The sequence below is a fragment of the Acomys russatus genome, chromosome 12 (genome assembly GCF_903995435.1).
Source record: "Acomys russatus chromosome 12, mAcoRus1.1, whole genome shotgun sequence".
Classification (NCBI taxonomy): Eukaryota; Metazoa; Chordata; class Mammalia; order Rodentia; family Muridae; genus Acomys; species Acomys russatus.
This window is the reverse complement of record NC_067148.1, coordinates 54116571-54131851: the sequence shown is the minus strand read 5'-3', so window position 1 is coordinate 54131851 and position 15281 is coordinate 54116571. Positions and strand designations below refer to the sequence as shown.

At 45.4% G+C, this 15281-nt stretch overlaps 1 protein-coding gene across 7 annotated transcripts in view; it reads left to right on the top strand.

Moving 5' to 3' along the window:
• Rab31 (RAB31, member RAS oncogene family) overlaps positions 1-15281 on the top strand; it is a 167563-nt gene that overhangs the window by 104802 nt on the left and 47480 nt on the right. For 2 of the 7 annotated variants that reach the window (XM_051154443.1, XM_051154442.1), the window contains exon 2: positions 863-944. The exons of the other annotated variants lie outside the window; for them this stretch is intronic. In XM_051154443.1, coding sequence (XP_051010400.1) covers positions 873-944 — 72 coding nt within the window. In that variant the 5' untranslated portion in view covers positions 863-872. The remainder of the gene's footprint in view (positions 1-862; positions 945-15281) is intronic. 7 annotated transcript variants of the gene reach the window in all.

The window sequence follows — 15281 nt, the reverse complement described above, 5'->3', positions numbered from 1 at the left end:
ATGATAAAATAAGGGTTATTTTCCCTTACACTATAAGAAGTAGGTTTTAAAGCTGGGCATGGTGCCACATGCCTGTAATCCCAGCGCTTGAGTAGCAGAGGTAGGCAAATCTCTGTGAGTTCAAGGCCAGCCTGGTTTACAAAGCAAGTCAGGCCAGTCAGGACTATAAGAGAAACCTTGTCTTGGAAAAATAAAACAAAACAAGAGAAAACAAACAAAGAATTAGGTTTCAATAACTAAAACATTGGACGTTTCCCTGATATCCAGAGAATATTACTCTAGGACAACTGAATCTGTTTCTGCATGCATTTTCTTTTAAAGGTTGTGTTTATTTTATGGGTATTTTGTCTGCATGTGTGCGTGCACAACACTTTTTTTTTTTTGCTTTTTCGGGACAGGGTTTCTCTGTGTAGCCTTGGCCATCCTGAACCCACTTTGTAGACCAGGCTGGCCTCAAACTCACAGTGATCCACCTGCCTCTGCCTCCCGAGTGCTGGGATTAAAGGCGCGCCACCACAACCGGCCTCGCATGCACAACACTTATGTGCAGTGCTTGAAGAGTCCAGAAGAGGGCACTGGATCCTCTGGGTGGAGTTACAGAAGGCTGTGAGTTGCCATACTTAGGTCCTCTGCAGGAGCAGCGGGTGCTCTTAACCACTGGGCCATCCCTCCAGTCCACATTGTTTATGTTTTGAAACTCCAGCCGGCTTATATAATAGACAGACTATTTTTGTTTGCAGTGCCGTAACTCCCACTATGCTCCTTAGGGACAAGAGCTCTTGGGGTCCTCTTGATGCATAACATTAACTTGGGTTCATGAGTCTCTGGAGATTTGATAATGCAGTGTTGACTCTCTTTTCAGGGCATCATTTATGACCAAAACTGTGCCTTGTGGAAATGAACTTCATAAATTCCTCATCTGGGACACCGCTGGCCAGGAGCGGGTAAGTACGTGCTGCTTCTTGCTTCCTAGGGACAAAATGGAGCTAGCTTGTGCATTTCAAAAAAAATATACAGGACAGGATTATTTCACCATTTGGAAACAATTGCTATGAAGTACGGTTTAAGAAATAAAAAGCTAATGAGTTGTTTTAAACAAATCATCGTTCTTAGCTTAAATTTAAATAAGCCTGGTATTTCTAGAAATTGTTATTGCCACCCGAATTGCTTAACATATAAATATAACTTCTGCATTTTGATGGGTGGTGATTCTTCTGGAATGGTCTCTGTCTGTTATAAGTGAGGTTTTCTGTGATAAGGGTGAGGACTACACTTACATGTGGGTATAGGGCAAATATTACGAATATAGTTAGGGGACTGTGCCAGCAAAGTGGTGGCAGCAGGTTGAGTGGGACCAGCAAGTTGTTCTGAGGTGACAGGGTCCTCAGTAGGAGGTGGAGAGGATGAGAAGACAAAGGTAGGAAAGTATGGCATCAGGAGGTCTTGCTCACGGCTCTGAAAACCAAGCTTCTGCCAGCGGTGGTGGCGCACGCCTTTAATCCCAGCACTTGGGAGACAGAGGTAAGTGGATCTCCGTGAGTTCAAGGCCAGCCTGGTCTACTTTGCGAGTTCCAGGACAGCCAGAACTGTTACACAGAGAAACCCTGTCTCAAAAAACAAACAAACAAACAAACAAACACCCCCCCCCAAGCAAGCTTATAAGAAGTACAGCATTTTCTATACTATTTCAGGGGTATAAAACAGGACAAATTGGCAGAAATGATCATACAATGAGATGAAGTCAGCAGGAAGCTTATCAGTGTTGCACAAGGGGAACGCAGGTATCTCTAGAGCACACAAAGCACACAGCGACCTCGGCCTCAGGGACTGATAACTGTAGCCCCATACTGTGGGAAGATTTGGGTTCCTATCTGAAACGGAAGCTCCCTCAGGCCTCTGGCCCCAGGCCATTATCAGCTCTACCAAACCTGTTCCTTTTTGTTTCACCATGATGGCCATGGACTAACCTTTTGGTAATGTTAGCGAGGACCCAATTAATGCTTCCATTACGAATTGACTTGGTTGTGGTGTCTTTTCACAGCAACAGAAAGTAGCTAAGACAGCCTGTTTCTTTTGATTGGAGAATTGAGGTCGTTAACATTTAAAATTTTTATTGAAACATGTGTGTTAATTGCAGCCGTTGTGGTATTGATTTTGGGTGGTATTGTTTGTGTTCTATATGGTGGTAAATGTGGCATTGTATTTCTTTCCACGGTCTCTTAGATTTGCTCATTTCTTTCTTCAGCCTGAAATATTGCTTTCTATAATTTTTTTTAGGTTTGGCTTGTTGGGTATACCCCTTTCTAGGCTATTTATATCACAGAGAGTTTTTCTTTCTCTTTAACTATAGTCGATAGTTTTTCTGGGTATATTAGTCTAGGTTGGCCAACAGATCTGTTTGTTTGTTTTGAGGCAGGTTTCTCTGTGTAGCCTTAGCTGCCCTGGAACTCACTTTGTAAACCAGACTGGCCTTGAACTCACAGAGATGAATAGGTTTCTGCCTCCCGAGTGCTGGGATTAATGCCTATGCCAGCACTGCTGGACAAGCCAGCAGATCTCTTAGGACTTGAAATGCACTGCTCCAAGCTCTTCTCCCCTCAGAGTTTCCACTGAAAAAGCAGCTGTTATTTTGATGGATTTTTCTGTTATATGCAAATTGTGTTTTTTCTCTTGCATTTTTTCTTTCTTTTCTTCTCTCTTCTTCTCTTCTTCTTCTTCTTCTTCTTCTTCTTCTTCTTCTTCTCCTCTTTTTCTTCCTCCTCCTCCCCGCCTCCTCCTCTTCTTCTTTTTCTTCTTCTTTTTTCTGAGACAGGGTTTCTCTGTGTAGCCTTGACTGTCCTAGACTCGCTTTGTAGACCAGGCTGGCCTCGAACTCACAGCGATCTGCTGCTGCCTCTGCCTCCCGAGTGCTGGGATTAAAGGCGAGTGCCACCATGCCTAGCTCTCTTTGAATTGGTTGATGAAGTTTTTTATTCTTCTTTTTAATTCTGTGTTCTGGAATTCGTCTAAGTAATTCTCATTGGCAAATATTTCTATAGGACTGGTAGGTTTGGGTGGGGGAGGTACTGGCTAGCTCTTTCTTGTTGTTCATATATTTCTGACTTCTGTTCTTTGTCTGATATGGACAGAGCAGGTTGGGAGAAAGCAGGTTGTGGTCTAGGTGGCTTAGAGGTTGAATAAGGCCAGGTGGCTGGAGGGGAGCGGTCTGGGCTGGTGTGTAGGATGTGTATTCTGGGCCAGACCTGGAGTGTGGAGGTAGATCTGTCTGGGTGGAGAGGTTGGATGTGTTGTGGGAGGGGCCTGGTGTAGAGATTGGTTGTGGTGTGGGCAGGTGTGGCCAGAGGAAGAGGGACCTGGGCTGGTTTGGGGGGTTCGGGAGGGTCAGGTAGACTCACTGCACCAGACTCTGGAGAGGATGTGCTTGCAGATCTGTCCAGCTGGATGGAGAGATGAATGCTCAGCCTGCTTTCTCATGCAACCTAGAACCACCTGCCTGGGGACAGTACCGCCCACAGTGGGCTGGGCCCTTCCTCGTCAAATCATTAAGAAGACATTTCCAGGGCTCAATCTGGTGGAAGCAGTTTCTCAGTTGAGATTCCCTTTCCCAAATGACTCTAGTGTCACATGACTGGAAACCAACCCAGGATGTCTTCTAGTACACTGTTTAGTTTACTTAATGATCTTGTCTGTCCCTGAAAGCCTTCTGTTTCCTGTCTTTCTCTCAGTGGGAACATAATCCTTAGTTTTTATTATCTGATTCTTACACAGTGCCCATGCAATACTCATTTTATGGAAGTCCTCCCTTTAAAACCAAAATTCCAGTATTTTTAGGTAAAAGCATTTATTACTACTACTACTATTATTATTATTAGGTGTTTTTTGAGACAGAGTTTCTCTGTGTAAATAGCCCTGGCTGTCCTGGACTCACTTGTAGACCAGGCTCGCCTTGAACTTACAGAGATCCTCCTGCCTCTGCTCCTGGATGCTGGAATTAAAAGACATGCACTACCACCGCCTGGCATGGTGAAAGCATTTTAAAGAGTATTTAAAGAATTGTATAATTCCTGTCCTGCAAATGCTAATCTCATTAAAATGTATTTTCTTCTGCTAGTTTGAGAGCACAGCCTTTCATGAAGTGCAGGGTTCTCTAAAGCTGCCAGTGAGCTGTGGACTCTGATTCACAAATCCAGGTAGCACATTACAGAGAATATGTGCTTACAGGGACTCCCTTTTCTTTACTCACCTGGGTTTCTTTGCATTCCATTGGCTGTTTTTGTTGTTTGTTTTTGTTTTCGAGACAGGGTTTCTCTGTGTAGACCGCTTTCTCTATGGACTCACTTTGTAGATCAGGCTGGTCTCGAACTCACGTGATCCACCAGCCTCTGCTCCTGAGTGCTGCGATTAAAGGTGTGTGCCACCACACCTGCCTTGCCCATTGGCTGGTTTTAACTTGCTAGTTTTTCTCTCCCTTTGGGTTGCCATAGAAACCTGTGTTTTCTTGCTCCCTTGCCTTGGCCACGAAACAGGTGCTTTTTTGAAGGATGGTCAGTCAGTTTCACAGGTAGCAGGGTTTGGCATGAGTGAGCAACAGCACTGCCCTGCCACCCACTGATGTCTCCTATGTGACATCCCGTCCTGAGTTCCCTGTACATAGTCACCACCCTTCTCCCTGCTCTGTGAGGTACCTGCACTTACCCTCAGTGACAAGCAAGGTTATTGAATTACAGAGGGGTTAAGTTTGCTGTCACAGCCACGTGGCTAATAGGCACAAAAGCTGCTGTCTGACTGAACAATCTGTGCCCTGTGTTTTCTTTCCTTTTACTTTGTAACAGAAACCAGTTGAGCTGGCATGGTGGCGCATGCCGTTAATCCCAGCACTTGGGAGGCAGGTGGATCGCTGGTGAGTTCAAGGCCAGCCTGGTCTACAAAGCAAGTCCAGGATAGCCAAGGCTACACAGAGAACCTGTCTTGAAAAACCAAAAAAAAAAAAAAAAAAAAAAAAAAAAAAAAAAAAGAGAAGAAGAAGAAGAAAGAAAGAACCAGGTTATTCCTGGGCCAGCCTCCCAGGAGTCAGTCACTATTCAAAGGGTCTGGTGTCTTTTCTTTTGATGGAGTCTCAGTCTGTCCAGCTTTTCAACTGTCTCTTAGCTTGTTGCCAGCTTTAATTGTGGTCGTGCGGCATCACCTTATGGATGAGCTAAAGATAAATTCCCAACTGCTGCCTCCACTTATTCTGTTTCATTAATTATTGTCCCCCTAGCACCCCATCTTTGTAGAAGTCTGCTGCTGCCCTCCTCTCTTTCAGAGTTTTAAACAAGCAATGTCTCTGGGCAATACTGTAGTGATATTCTGACATAGGTTTCAGTGCTGGTAGAGGGTGAGTGGGTGTTAGTGAGTCACCGTTGCTCAGCCGGAGGGGCAGTGCCAGTCTCTGCCTGGCATGCACAGAATGCTAGGGATGCCCTACTTGGAGTCCAGCAACAATTCTCTCACATTTGTGGCACCAATTCACACACTCTGCAAGTGATTTTGCCATGAGCACAGACATCCATTCCTTCCTGGTTGAAGAGCATGCTGGGCCTCGATGTACTGCTGGCATCTCGCTTCCTTCGTGCACCCGGAACCTGTGAGAGCAGCAAGTGTTCTCAGCCACCGAGCCAGCTCTCCAGCCCCTTGTTATTTATTTATTTATTTATTTTTGTTTTTTCCAAGACAGGGTTTCTCTGGTAGCCTTGGCTGTTCTGGACTCCCTTTGTAGACCAGGCTGGCCTCGAACTCACAGAGATCCACCTGCCTCTGCCTCCCGAGTGCTGGGATTAAAGGCGTGCGCCACCACGGCCCCGCCAACCCTTGTTATTTTTTTTTTAATTAATAAAACATTAAAGCCTGGTGGTAGTTTGGCAGCAGTGGTGGCGCACGCCTGTAATCCCAGCATTTGGGAGGCAGAGGTAGGTGGATCGTGTGAGTTTGAGGCCAGCCTGGCCTACAAAGTGAGTCCAGGACAGTCACGGCTACATAGAGAAACCCTGTCTCGAAAAACCAAAACCAAAACCAAACCAAAAAAACCAAACATTAAAATGAAAGAATTCTAAGAAAGATCAAATTTAGTAACATTATAAGAAAGCCAGGCCTGGTGTCATAGGTTTGTAATCCCTGTTCCTCAGGAGGATGAGGCAAGAGGTTAAAAAATTTCAAGGCTTTAAGGAGTTAAGGTGAGTTCAAAGACAACCAGGCAATTTAAGAAGACCCTTTTTAAAATAAAGGGTAAACCTAGTGTGGCTTATTGTGCCTTTGGTCCTATCATTTAAGGACAGCTGAGGCGAAGTCTCACCGTGAGACTCGGCTACAAAGTTAATTCCAGGCCAACCTGGACTGCGTCGTGAGACTGTCCCAAAAAAAAAAAAAAAAAAAAAAAGTTGGGGAAACTTGGACTGGAGAGATGGCTCAGTGGTTAAGAGCATTTTCTGTTCTTACAGAGGACCTGGGTTCCATTCCCAGGATCACATTAGGCAGCTCACAACCATCTGTCACTCCAGCCCCAAGGAATCTGACTCCCTGCTTTGGCCTCTTTGGGCACTTGTGTTACGGGAGCCCACCAGAGGTGACCACTCAGTTTATATAGCCAACCGAAAGTCTTTACTCCAGCTGGATAGAACCACACTGAGGTATGCTGGATCCAAGCGTAACCCTAAGTGTTTAGAGCAACAGTTCTCAGCCTGTGGGTTGTGACTCCATTAAGACACTGGAAAATATCAGATGTTTATATTGTGATTCATAACAGTAGCAGATTACGTTATGAAGTAGCAATGAAAACAATTTTATGGCTGGGGGTCACCATACTGTGAGGAACTGTAGCAAAGGGTTCCAGCATTACAGAAGGTTGAGGACCCCTGCTTTAGAGCAAGGAAAATTTAAAGGTAAAACCCACATCCTAGTATCTTAGTCAGCAGCTGCAGGGGGAGGTTTTGCATGATCAGCAGTTGAACAGAAGCCAAGAAAAACTTAGCTGGAGCATCTTGGCCTCGGCTTCCTAAAATAGAGTTGGATAATTTCCTATGGGATTTCCCACCAAGGAGATCAAATTCCAGTCAAACCTAAAATGACCTCAGCGAGAATACAAGGAACCTCTGCACTGTCTTGCCCTGCCAACACCTGCACCACACACACATACCTGTACACAGACCTATACATACATAAAATAAAAAATTTTAAAATCTTAAAAATAAGGCCCAAACTTTATACCTACAGAAAGTTGCAACAGTAACCCAGCTGTCCACTAAGCTAGAGTGGCTCACAGGCAGCTAGGAATGCTTGGTTCTTAGGCGGCTCAGAGGCCTGGCGGAGCTAGAATGGGGCGGTCTCTCCTGCCCACCCCTGCACAAAACCATTCACACAGGAACAGAAGGGGAAGCCTTCCCGTTTCCTTTTGAGCTTCATCCTGGGGAGGAAGCTTGACATCTCTCCAGTGGTCTCGTGCTGTGGCCGTTGACATGGCTGTGTGAACAGGTACACAGCCACTCAGGGCTGTCTCTGCTTCTGACAGGAAATGGTCCTGGAAACTGTCCAGTGAAGATAGCCGTGGCAATAGAATCCTCCTTACCTTTTTTTTTTTTTTTTTTTTTTTAAGTTTTTTAAAGACAGGGTTTCTCTGTGTGTATTGGCTGTCCCTGGACTCGCTGTGTAGACCGAGCTGGCCTCGAACTCCCAGCGATCTGCCTGCCTCTGCCTCCCGAGTGCTGAGATTAAAGGTGTGTGCCACCACTTCCGGCTTCTTTCCTTTCTTACAGCCTCTCTTTACCCATTCTAGACTCACTCAAAGCTGCAGCCCTCTTCTTTTGTCTCATTCTCCAGTTGCCTTGGGACCAGGGCACTCAGCTTTCATACTCTCAGGGTTCGGGGTAGTTGGGGTGGGTGGGGGGTGGTCAGAAGCCACAGCCACAGCGCAGGCTTGTGTTGGCGTTGGCTTCTTTGTTGCTTGTTGGTGAGCAGGGCATGACTCATCTCCCTTCTTTTATCAGAACTCAGCTTTGTCAAGATCTAGTTCACACACAGCACATTCCATGTGCTTAGAGTGTAGAGTTCAGTGGGTTCTGCACTCAGGACTGTGCTACTGCTACTGCAGTTAAAAAAAAAAAAAGGCAATGTTTTCATCCTTACCAAAAGAAGCTATGGGCGTATTAGACACGTCACTATCAATTTCCCTAGGCCTGGTTTTCCTCCTCCTCTTCTCTCCTCCCTCGCTGACCCCCTCCCCAACGCACACTTTATGGCTCTTGGGAGCCAACCAGTGATCTCACAACATACTATCCGTGTTTTTCCCTTAGATACCTGTGGGTTGTTTTTTTTGTTTTTGTTTTTTTGGCTCGCTCTCTCCGTCTCTCTCTCTCTCTCTCTCTCTCTCTCTCTCTCTCTCTCTCTCTCTGTGTGTGTGTGTGTGTGTGTGTGTGTGTGTGTGTGGTTTCTTTTACTTAGTGCACAGTCCATTTTCATCCAAGGTTTACCCACACAGTAACACAAGTGTTTCTTTTGTTTTGTCCTGAATAACAAAACAGCCCATTGTACAGATATGTAAGTTGAGTATCCGTTATTTGCAATGTTTGCTATTGGGAGTGTTTCAGATTCTGAGCATTTGGATCTTTGGAATGCTTGCATAGATGTAGGGATGTATCTGGGGATGGGGCCTGCGGTGGCTAAATCTCCATTGTCAGCCTCACAGTGTTTGTAGCAGCCTAGGAGACACACCTCTGTGGGCATCTGTGAGGGAGCTTCTGCAGAGGTGGGAAGACCTGCCCTGATGGATGGCAGTATTCCAGCGTCTGGGGTCTGCTGGTGGCACATGCTGCCTTTACTCCCAGCACTCAGCAGGCAAAGACAGGTGGCAGATCCCTGTGGCTCAAGGCCAGTCTAGTCTGCATACGAAGCTCCAAGCCAGCCAAGGCCACATACCAGCATCCGTCTCCTTTTGCTTTTAACTGTAATGTGGCTAGCTGTCTCAGTTTCTGTCATCCTGTTTTGCCAGCTAAGATGGAGTGTACCCACAAACCACAAGTGAGTTGCAGGTGTTATCATGTCTGTGAGTCCTATAAGGATAACACACAACCCATTCATAAGCATGAAGTCTCTGTGTGCTTTATACCCACGTCATACAGACAACCCGAAGACGATGCCACAAAGTAGCCATTTTTACTAGATTTCCACCTTGGGAAACACCATGTTGGCATTCCATCTTCAATTATTGGAATATTTTGGGTTTTCAGAGCCTATACTGTGGACTCTTTTTCTGTTTATTGACTTACAGACATTTGGGTTGTTTCCACTTTGGTCTATTATGGGTAATGGTGCTGTGAACGTCTGTGAACAAGCTTCTGTGTGGGCGTATGCTACTTTAGCCTTGTGGGTAAATATCTAAGTGTCGACTGAGCAGGTTATGTGGTAACTGTATTTAACACCCAGAAGTAGAAGCAAGCTGGTTTTCCAAAGCGGCTATGCCATTTTAGCTTCCCACCAGCAATGTTCGGGGTTGTAGCTGCTCCACATTGCTACCAGCCAGTGCCACCAAGATGCACAGCTATGGTTTTTTTTTTTTTTTTCAAGACAAAGTTTCTCTGTGTATCCTTGGCTGTCCTGGACTCACTTTGTAGACCAGGCTGGCCTCAAACTCACAGCGATCCGCCTGCCTCTGCCTCTCGAGTGCTGGGATTAAAGGCGTGCGCCACTACGCCCAGCCACACAGCTATGTTTTCTTCCAGGACTTTCATAATTTTAGTGTGTACATGTGTCTAAGATAAGCTAAATTAACTGGTGAGCATCTTGTGTGGAAGGGATCCAGCTCTACTTCATGCACCTGCCTATCCTGTGTCCCAGGCGGGGCTTACTGGAAAGATGACTCTTTGTCCAGTTAGCTGCTGGGCGCCTCACTGCAGAGCAGCTGGATGTGAGAGGCTCTGAGTTAAGTTCCTTTGACCTAGATTCTCATCCTCACAGCAACACCACCCTGACCTCGGGACTACAGCTTTGCACTAGGGTTGAAAGATGAAGTGTGAGTTCTCTAATTTTGTTCTTTTCTGAGCTTCTTTAGGCTAATATGAGCCCCTTGCTGATTTTCCACTTAAAATCCACCTTCACAAAATCAGCTTTCATGAAGAATTCAGCCAACTTTTTTTTATTTTTTATTTTTTGTTTCTTTTCGAGACAGGGTTTCTCTGTGTATCCTTGGCTGTCCTGGATTCGCTTTGTAGACCAGGCTGGCCTTGAACTCACAGAGAATCATCTGCCTCTGCCTCCTGAGTGCTGGCATGCCTGGCACTTAATTTTTTTCTTAATGTTTATTTATTATGTATACAGTGTTGTGTCTGCATGTACATCTGCAGACCAGAAGAGGACGTCAGATCTCATTATAGATGGCTACAAGCCACCATGTGGTTGCTGGGAATTGAACTTAGGACCTTTGGAAGAGCAGCCAGTGCTCTTAACCTCTGAATCATCTTTCCAGCCCCTTAAACTTAATTTGTAAAACTATATTTTTTTGCCAGCTGGGCGTGGTGGCACATCTCTTTAATCTCAGCACTCAGGAGGCAGAAGCAGGCAGATTGCTGTGAGTCCGAGGCCAGCCTGGTCTATGAAGTGAGTCCAGGACAGCCAAGGCTACACAGAGAAACCCTGTCTCAAAAAATCAAAACAAACAAACAAACAAAAAATAACAAAAAAACCCTCAAAACTTTATTTTTATTTATCTTGTTTTCTTGATTGGGTGTATATGTGTGTATCTCAGGTAGGCACCTCTACCTACCCACTGAATCATCTTGCTGGCTCATTGCTTTTTTTTTTTTTTTTTTTTTTTTTTTTTAGTGTAGAAAATAATGGATTTTATATATGTATATCTTTGTGATTTGCTTATGTTCATGCAATCATTACTCTTTTTGACCTGCTGGTATCCTTTCCCCCAAATTGTGTTTTCTCTGCTTTCATGTCATAAGTACATATGTATTTATGTATGTATGTGTGTATGTGTGTGTATGTGTGTGTGTGTACGTGTGTGTACGTGTGTGTGTGATTATATATAGATTCTGCATATGGAAGAAAACATTGACTATTTGTCTGTCTCCTCCCATTATCCTCTCTTGATGCCCCCTTCTCCACTTTTCCCCTCTTTTAGATCCTTTAGAGGATTTTTCCCTTTTACTTTCTTTCTTTTTTTTTTTTTAAGATTTATTTATTTATTACATACACAGTGTTCTGCTTGCCTGTACACCTGCTCACCAGAAGAGGACAACAGATCTCATTATAGAGGCTTGTGAGCCAACATATGGTTGCTGGGAATTGAACTCAGGACCTCTGGAAGAGTAGCCGGTGCTCTTAACCACTGAGCCATCTCTCCAGCCCCCCCCCCCTTTTACTTTCATATCTACCTGTCTCTCTGTCTATCATCTATTGCCACACATAATTACATATGCATATAATTAATATTTAAAATTTCACATATGAGAGGAACATGGCATTTGTCTGAATCTGGGTTGTTTCACTTAGCATGATGACCTTCAGTTCCATCTCTCTCCTTGACGATGATGTCATTTCATTCTTAGCATGAAGATCTTCAGTTCCATCTCTCTCCTTGACGATGATGTCATTTCATTCTTAGCATGAAGATCTTCAGTTCCATCTCTCTCCTTGACGATGATGTCATTTCATTCTTAGCATGATGACCTTCAGTTCCATCTCTCTCCTTGACGATGATGTCATTTCATTCTTAGCATGAAGATCTTCAGTTCCATTGCTCTCCTTGATGATGACGTCATTTCATTCTTCTTTATGAGAAAGGCAGAAACAAATGATATTCAAACCAACTGGGAAACATACATATATGAAAGTATTGCCTGGTACTTGGTTGCTGTTTTGCTTTCTTGGCTTCTAGCATCACAACTGAAAGGCCATAGTTCTGGTAAATTGGCTTTTGTTTGTGAGTTGGAATTTTTAAAAATCATGCGCCTTTTAATACTGTTTCTTTTTCCTGCAGCCTTAGCTTTTAATTAAATTTATTTATTTATTTATTGGTTTTTTGAGACAGGGTTTCTCTGTTACACAGAACCCTGGCTGTCCTGGACTCACTTTGTAGACCAGGCTGGCCTTGAACTCACAGCAATCCACCTGCCTCTGCCTCCCAAATGCTGGGATTATAGGCATGCTCCACCATGCCCAGCTACCCTTAGTCTTTTAACTATAATGTGCCACAGAAACTTCCTCTCTGGTTCCGTCCGTTTGACATTCTAACTGCTCCCTGCACTTGAATAGATTCTCCCCCAGATTTGGGGGATTCTGCTATGATTTCATGGTTGAGTTTTCTATACTTTTATTTTACTTTATATTACTTAATTGCACTCTCTTTTTGAAGCAAATTTAGGAAAAGGTTTTATTATAGATTTAAGTATGGACGTTAAGTGAGGACAGAGAGCTGGTCGTGGTGGCTCACATCTTTAATCCCAGCACTTGGGAGGCAGAGGCAGGTGGGTCACTGTGAGTTTGAGGACAGTGAAAGCTACCAGGAAACCCTGTCTTGAAAAAACAATAAATAAATAAATAAATAAATAAAGAAAGAAAGAAAGAAAGAAAGAAAGAAAGAAATAAGAGAGAGCAAGAGAGCCGGGGGGTGGGGGGTGTGGGAGGGGCAGATGCCCAGGAATGGACGTGGCCTCCCCCATCTCTGCCTTGACATCTCAGTGCAGTATTTTCGCAACCTTGTCTGTCTCTGATATTCCCTGTTTGATCTGGTGTGCTGTGTATTGGTTTCCACTGGTTAACCTTTTCATTTCTAACATATTTGTGTGTATGTTTTGTTTTTTTTCTCTCCCAAGACCTCAAGGGTTTTTTGTTGTTGAATTTCTCACCTGGGTTACTGACTTTCTTAGCTATGTTCATGAATTTTAACGCAGATCTTGCATTGATTTTCTAATCCATCAGTCTCTTTGCACTCTTGTTGAAGTCATTGGTGAGTTTTGGAATTCTTGGACATTTCGTCCATTTCAGGATTTTTATATACGATACAGAATTGCTAGGATATTGGGGGGAGTAGTTGTTGCCTTACCTTGATTTTGTTGTAGTTTCTTATGGTTTTATGTTACGGTTTGTGTAGCTGCGTGCTACTGGGAGTGTTTCTTTCCGTTTTATCTTGGGATCATCTTAGGTCATCTCCCTGAGAACACAATTCCAACTCCGCTAAGAATGGGCAAGCAAACTGGCGTCCTGGCAACAAACAAGGCGTGAGCTGCGAGGCAAGTCTGTTAACGCCGCCGCTGCATACGAGCCGACAACCACAGGGTGACAGAAAGCTTGAGCAGCTTTGAATGTGTGTTTATGCTGGTGCCTTGACTGGACAGGTCAGATGTCTGAGAGAGCTGGCTCCTTTTGGGGGGCTTCTCTTTCTCTGTGTACCAGGAGCCTCTGCTGGTCACACTTAAGCTTTGCAGCCTGTGCGTTAGGCAGGTCCAGTCAGGCTTCTGAGACTTCCGGTTGGTGCACCTGGGCAGGCCGCTGACCCAGCCTAAGGGGGCGTATCCCAAGAGTGTTGTGGAATCCCAAAAGCAAGCAAAGCCACTGAAGTCGGTGCTGCCAAGACCCTTCTCAGTGCTCCCCTTCTCTCCCCTCTTCCCTCCCCCCTGCGCGCCCCCCCCCCCCCCCCCCCCCGCCACCTCGCAGCTTCACTCAATCTGTAAGAAAGGCTGGGCTGTGCAAGTCAAATACTGTGTTGGAACTTTAGAGTTCTCAGGCCACCGGTAGTGAGCCCCCCAAACCGATAGCTGCCTCCAGAGGCTGGACTACCAGCTGATAAAAAGCTTAGGGCTGTCGCACTCCGCAGTTATCCTCAGGTGAAAGAGTCTGGCCGGAGCAACCAAGGGTAGGGCTTGGCTGCATACCACGGTGCTCTTCACTGCTTACGCTAATCCAGATACCTGCATCCGGCCTTCCTCACTGTCTCCTAACCAGGCGCTGTGGCGGATCGTCGGTCTCTACAACCTGTGACGGTTCTTCTCTTTTCAGGCAGCCCTCAGGCACGAAGAGTAGCTAGTTTGCTTTCTGTAGCTGTGATAAACACTGTGACTTAGGAGAGGAATGAGCGCATGCGCCTTACCTTTCCAGGTCACACTCATTACTGAGAGAACGGGTACTGAGGGACTCAAGCAGGAGTAACTTAGTGCCTTGGTATTGGGCTCACGCTCAGCCAGCTTTGCTTATGTAGCCCAAACCCGCCTGCCTAGGGACGGTGCTACCCATAGTGGGCTGAGCCATCCCGCATCGATCATTGGTCGATTTGAGCATCCCTCAGCTAAGGTTCCTGTTTCCTATGTGACTCTAGGTGGTGTCAAGTTGACAACAAAGCCCAAGTCTCACAGAACTCCTCTCAAATGCTGACCTGTCACCCAGGAGTTACTGTCTTACTAGATTCTCAACTGGATTCAACACCCAGAGCTTGTTTGTTTAAAGGACTGACAAGCTCCTTTCGGATGAGGCTTCTGTCTATCTGCCCTTTCTGGGAAGTCCAAGCATTTGACTTACATACACAGGAAACTTTCAATGGTGACATAAGACACCTGTCTTGGTAGGAGAGTTGAGGTAAGGAGTAGGTTGGCATCTATGTGTGCATCCATGACACACGTGTGTACATTTATGACCCCTGTATGTGCATCTTTTACACCTGTGTGTGCATCTGTGACCCCTGTGTGTGCACCTGTGGCCTCTATGTGTGCATCTGTGTCCCTGTATGTGCATCCGTGCCCCCTATGTGTGCATCTGTAACACTTGTGTATACCTGTGTGACTGGAAGCTCTTTGAAGGCCTCTACCTCCCTTCTTTACTGTGAGCAGTTCTGGCTCGTGTTGCCTGCTCTCCCACTCTACCAGGGCATTTCCTGAACTCGGGTTCCATACTCAGGGCAGAAGGAGCAGAAAGGAGAGCACAGAAGGGAAAGAACAACCCACCTTTTATGGTACTGGTTGCCCACACTGTGCATTTTCTATATGCACTGAGTGTCAGCTGCATCTGGTGACACAGGGAGTTGATGCAGGGTGATGGTAGAGCCAGAATTTTAGGGCAAAACCCCTGGCTTGGGCATCCCCACAGGTGAGGCTCACCTACCTATCTTGATATGCCCTCAAAAATCCAGTCAGTGAAAAGCAGAGACAAGGTGGGCATTGTGGCACATGGCTGTAATCCTAGCTGTCGGGTTTGAGGTCAGCCTAGGCTGCACAGTGAGACCTTGTCCCAGTAAACCAAACAAGGAAGTAAAGGAG